At 35.1% G+C, this 6699-nt stretch overlaps 1 protein-coding gene across 1 annotated transcript in view; it reads right to left on the bottom strand.

Annotated features, from left to right (window-relative positions):
* Positions 1-6111: 6111 nt before the first annotated feature.
* Positions 6112-6699, bottom strand: part of LOC110441360 — an 18079-nt gene continuing 17491 nt past the window's right edge. Inside the window, exon 6 of the mRNA XM_021484476.1 lies at positions 6112-6434. Coding sequence (XP_021340151.1) covers positions 6218-6434 — 217 coding nt within the window. The 3' untranslated portion in view covers positions 6112-6217. The remainder of the gene's footprint in view (positions 6435-6699) is intronic.

Below are 6699 nucleotides of genomic sequence, written 5' to 3'. Positions count from 1 at the left end.
CACCATAATAATTTTTTCTCAGTTTTAATGAAAATCAATTAACAAAGTTATGATATTCTAACATTGTCAAATAAGAAAACCTTCATTCATCAACTAATACTGTGAGTATTTACAGAGGAGCAAACATGTACAAACAAATATAAACAGTAGGGAGACCAGACATGTACAAACAAATATAAACAGTAGGGAGACCAGACATGTACAAACAAATATAAACAGTAGGGAGACCAGACATGTACAAACAAATATAAACAGTAGGGAGACCAGACATGTACAAACAAATATAAACAGTAGGGAGACCAGACATGTACAAACAAATATAAACAGTAGGGAGACCAGACATGTACAAACAAATATAAACAGTAGGGAGACCAGACATGTACAAACAAATATAAACAGTAGGGAGACCAGACATGTACAAACAAATATAAACAGTAGGGAGACCAGACATGTACAAACAAATATAAACAGTAGGGAGACCAGACATGTACAAACAAATATAAACAGTAGGGAGACCAGACATGTACAAACAAATATAAACAGTAGGGAGACCAGACATGTACAAACAAATATAAACAGTAGGGAGACCAGACATGTACAAACAAATATAAACAGTAGGGAGACCAGACATGTACAAACAAATATAAACAGTAGGGAGACCAGACATGTACAAACAAATATAAACAGTAGGGAGACCAGACATGTACAAACAAATATAAACAGTAGGGAGACCAGACATGTACAAACAAATATAAACAGTAGGGAGACCAGACATGTACAAACAAATATAAACAGTAGGGAGACCAGACATGTACAAACAAATATAAACAGTAGGGAGACCAGACATGTACAAACAAATATAAACAGTAGGGAGACCAGACATGTACAAACAAATATAAACAGTAGGGAGACCAGACATGTACAAACAAATATAAACAGTAGGGAGACCAGACATGTACAAACAAATATAAACAGTAGGGAGACCAGACATGTACAAACAAATATAAACAGTAGGGAGACCAGACATGTACAAACAAATATAAACAGTAGGGAGACCAGACATGTACAAACAAATATAAACAGTAGGGAGACCAGACATGTACAAACAAATATAAACAGTAGGGAGACCAGACATGTACAAACAAATATAAACAGTAGGGAGACCAGACATGTACAAACAAATATAAACAGTAGGGAGACCAGACATGTACAAACAAATATAAACAGTAGGGAGACCAGACATGTACAAACAAATATAAACAGTAGAGAGACCAGGAGTTTTCCTAACCTAATTAAATAGCCAATGGTATTCTGGCACTTCATACAGGCCCATGGCTCACGAAGGATTCAGACTTCAGTCAAAGTGTGAGTGTTGTTAAAGTGACATCTTTAAATGTGATTATATATGCATGAACATATTGTAAATACGGGCAAATTGATCAAGTTAGGAGTGATTTCCAAAATAATAATAATTACCAATTATCAGTTAAACAAGTACTGAACATGATACATCATATGTATATTTATTGACATTTAAAATTTTGACTCAAATCCAAGACTGTTTCATGAGTCTGGGGTCTGCAGTTCAAGTTGATAAATAGATATCACTCTAAAGGGAAATAGTTTTTCCTTCATTTTCTTTTATTCTACAGAATTGGATATATAAACTATTTTCACTCCTTGAGCAGATAAACATGTTCTTCATGTAATTTTCAGTATTGATAAAATTTTCATCAATACCATTCTACTTTCAATACATATCCTATTTAGCCTGACTGGCTCTCAAGGAACGACTCCATGTACATCAACGGAAAAATCTACTCTTTATGTAAACAATAAATATATTACAAACCGGCGTATGGCCTCCCGAAATAATGTCATGTTAATCGACTTCCAGGCAGTCATCCGATTTTAAATAATATACAACACACTATCTGGTACATTATAATCATAGAACTTCATGATAAATTGCATTTATGAAAGTAGCCATAGAGAGGTGTTTATTTATAAAGTAATGTAAAAGAAATTCTAAACGGGAGAAAAAATGTAACAGTGGTATCTATAAGCAGATAACTTGACAGTTTACTCTGATGACTGATGAAGAAGGCATGAATTCTGCTATCATTAAAAGTCACACAAACAATTATGTTGTTAATTATGAAAGTTTGTTTACAGAAGCAGACCTCCTGAAGCTGTAGCGTTTCCATGGCTGTATTTTGTGATTCACTCGGCAGACATAGCGTTTCCATGGCTCACACTCGGCAGACATAGCGTTTCCATGGCTGTATTTTGTGATTCACACTCGGCAGACAATCAAGTTGAAAAGTGGTTAGACTTGCTATTGTAGCTGAGGTGAAATAATATTTTGTTGTAAGCTTTCCTTTGGTCAGGTTATGGTCAGGTCAATTCTTTTTTTAAGCAACAAACAATGATGGATTTACAAAATACCCTATATAAATAGTTTCTTGCACTAAATATTCCATATCAAACCACATGCCAGAAGAAAATCATTTTCAAAAAAAAGATGAACACTCCATTAATAAATGTAAATTAAAATCAAGTTGAGATGACAGTACCGGGTAATGAAAGCACATAAACATTGTGTACTGACGTACAGAAATATCCCAGCATGCATTATAGCACGCAAAAACTGATTGACTTTAGCAATGTTATTTTTAATACTGTGATGGAAAGAAATGATAAAGTTATTTTTTTATTTTTTATTTTTTCCATTATATTAGTAAAATCTCAGACTGAAAACTACTTATGACATGAGTAAATAAGGTGTTTGTGATAACCAACCTAAATATACCTTATGGTACATGTACATTAAATTGATTACCCATGTAGGTTAATGCTTCACACCAAGTCCTCAGACAGGGAGTAAAATGAGTACACACTGTCTTATAGTTAAAATTGACCCTAGATACAGGATGTATACAGGTTAACATCTCATACTGAATCTCAGCATTGAAGTGCTCTAATGTTTTCAGTAGGAAACAGTTATATGCAAAAATAAACTACATTCGTATAAGAGACCTGAAGATTATAAAACAGGGAATTTATCTTCTGTACCTCAGGGCATCATATTGGTTTTGTTAATACTTTCCTAAAACTTTACTGTGAAAAAATTTATAATCTTCTATCTTAACAGTTACCCAACATATAATTGTCCTTGTATGATTAAAGAGGAAGAACCAAAAATTAACGGTGAAGTAACTTTTCTAGTCCCGATATCTCAGGCCTTGTGACTACAACAATACACATATTAATTAGCTATATGGTGGTGAGCTCTGTAATGTCATTCAAGCTTCGGACAAACAGCTATGTACAGTACTGTAACAGATGTACATTAAATGATGTCTGCTTCCATCACAACCTAACACTTGTCTGGACATTTACACTATTGTGGTATACACAGGTATACATATGATACTTCGATGACACCATAAATAAATTTCAAACCTGATCATTTCTAGTTCATGTAATTCAGTACATATCCACATGATCACTCCACTAACTAGAGATCTGAATACACACTGACATTTTTCAAAGTGTAAAATGCTATTATTTCATTTCAAATTGCTTAGCATGACTTGGTGTTACAATGAACTGATACACAAACTACTTAACAACAGCAATACACCATTCCCCTGTGGTATCAAGGCAGCTTTCACAGCCTCCATTATATAATACCTACGAAAATGTGCTACAGTAGTATGTAAAAATAAGTGCCATAATGTATACATGCAATGCACTCTTCAAAAGAAGGGCATTTCTATTCTGGATTTTTTTTTATTAACATCAAATTTTCTTCAGGGAAATAAGGTGTGAGAAGAAAGTCCTAGGGCTGGATTTTTGAGGATTCTGTCAACATCTTAGTTCATAGAGTAAATAGATCTAGAGAAATGTGGATGTGTAGACATATGTAATGAGTAGATTATAAATATCAGCTATCACATAACAGCTTACATAACACACAAGTATAAACAGTCATATCTACAACAAAAATGGTAACAATCTCATATATCTCATATTTCACGTACACATACATACTAAAGTGAAATCATACTTAAATCAAAACTGGGTATAAAAACATTCAACATCAGTTCATCACCTGATAATATCAACAGGGGAGATAACTCAGGTTTTGATCTCGTCTGGACATCGTGTCAAATCAGCCTCATTATGAGGTCGTCATTGACATTGAAGATTAATATATACAATTAAAAAATGGATTTGAATTGAAAGTTTTTCCAAATAGTCAATAGAATTGCATTTTTATAGATAATAATAAGAAAACATATTCATGTGACAATCATGGAATGTAAGGAAATGATTTCATCACTATTACTGTTGTACACAACCAATAGACGAGAAGCACTAACTTATAGACACTAGAAACACCCAGTATCACCAGACTACCATTTCTGATGCAAAATTGTTTAGAAAACTAATACCACTGGTTTAATTTAATATCAACATCCTGAATTCTGATATATATTTTCTCAAAGAAGGATCATTATCTTGTTAAAAATGCAGATTTTTTTCCAATTTTATCATTATGATCAAACCTTCTACCCAAATTTATCACGAACAATAACTGTACAGGGTAAGGGTGGGCTTATTGCTGAGCATGTTCACTCTCATGGTAAAGTATGATACTGTTCACAACATGAAATAAACTTGGTATTTCCATTTGAAATAATGAAATTGATTTGGTTTGGCCATTGATATTAATTAATGTAAGGATTTCCCACTTTTACCTGCATCAGTCAGAACACAACCAAGGACTAGGGGAGTAAAACCTACCGATGAGTTCAGTAATGGATGTCTATGATGAAATGTAGCTAGTGATGTTTGGAGACATAAACAGGACATTGTTTTAGTCATTTTTAGTAAACAGCTTACAGGAATAGGGCAGTGGGAAGCTTATTATTGTGAAATGCTGGTAGCAAATAGTTCTTTTTAAAAGAAAAACAAGAACCAAAAAATAATGAAAAAATAAGTATTGTGCTGGAGCCACATATATAATACATGTACATGACCTTAATCAATACCACACATGATCGTCAGGTGATGCAATGTGTGTATGATATACAAGGTGTGTCAGGTGATCAAAGACATGGTGTGGATTGTCACATAATACGTGTCAAGTGACACATGAAACGTCATGTAACACTTGGATCATGAGACACATTATTTCATGTATCTTGGGACATTTATTTATCATGTGATATGTTCATGTGACATGATAGATCACATGACATGTAGGTATGTGACACTTGATAGATCACATGACATGTAGGTATGTGACACATAACAGATCACATGACATGTAGGTATGTGACACATGATAGATCACATGACATGTAGGTATGTGACATATAATAGATCACATAACATGTAGGTATGTGACATATGATAGATCACATGACATGTAGGTATGTGACATATGATAGATCACATGACATGTAGGTATGTGACACATGATAGATCACATGACATGTAGGTATGTGACACATGCTAGATCACATGATCAATGGGTCATGTGAAACATGAATTTACTTAAAACAAGTGTTGAGATTAGCTGATGATATCATCAGTATATATAGACTGTACAGCTCAAATCTCAATATACCTTATCATCAATGCAGAAAATCCATTATTCCATTCAAAATATCAAAACATAGGAGGTTCAACTGTAATTTCCTATTTCTGTTTTGAGAACCTACTACATCAGAAGTGGCTGTATCTCTGTATCTGACACCCCACTACATCAGAACTGGCTGTATCTCTGTATCTGACCCCTCACTACATCAGAACTGACTGTATCTCTGTATCTGACCCCCACTACATCAGAACTGGCTGTATCTCTGTATCTGACACCCCACTACATCAGAACTGGCTGTATCTCTGTATCTGACCCCCGACTACATCAGAAATGGCTGTAACTCTGTATCTGACCCCCCACTACATCAGAAGTGGCTGTAACTCTGTATCTGACCCCCCACTACATCAGAAGTGGCTGTAACTCTTATCTGACCCCCCACTACATCACAACTGGCTGTATCTCTTTATCTGACCCTCCACTATATTAGAAGTGGCTGTAACTCTGTATATGACCCCCCACTACATCAGAAGTGGCTGTAACTCGATGTTAGCACTCTCCCACACACCACAGGGTATCGCAGCCTCCCTGTGTGTTGAACTAGTATTATCTAAAGAGAGAAGCCTGTAGCCAAGCCAACACCATTGTTATAGTGACGGCTATGTAAGTCTGTGAAAGAGAGCTCGCCCGCGACACAAATTTACATGGTAGCACAAGGTCGCGGGTTGCGGGACACCGCCCCTGCTGGGCCAGAGTACTGGTAGACTTGTCCTCGTGAGCACATGTTCCATTGAGTATCCTGTATGCACCAGAGTTCACTATACTGTAAAGACAAATATACACATACATGAGAAATCTTCAATGAAGATCAACTTGTAACTTCAGGATACATACTGGTTTACTGTGACATTCACCTCCAATGACAAATAGTTCCACCAAAAAGTTCCACATAAAAAAAAATAAAAAAATCTTTGGCTTTTGCTAGTAAAGCTCTTTTGTCCTAACTGTCTTTGGCTTTGGCTAGTAAAGCTCTTTTGTCCTAACTGTCTTTGGCTAGTAAAGCTCTTTTGTCCTAACTGTCTTTGGCT

Source organism: Mizuhopecten yessoensis, unplaced genomic scaffold (genome assembly GCF_002113885.1).
Source record: "Mizuhopecten yessoensis strain PY_sf001 unplaced genomic scaffold, ASM211388v2 scaffold715899, whole genome shotgun sequence".
Classification (NCBI taxonomy): domain Eukaryota; kingdom Metazoa; phylum Mollusca; class Bivalvia; order Pectinida; family Pectinidae; genus Mizuhopecten; species Mizuhopecten yessoensis.
Note: the sequence above shows the minus strand (reverse complement) of the source record. Positions and strands in the feature narration are given on the sequence as shown.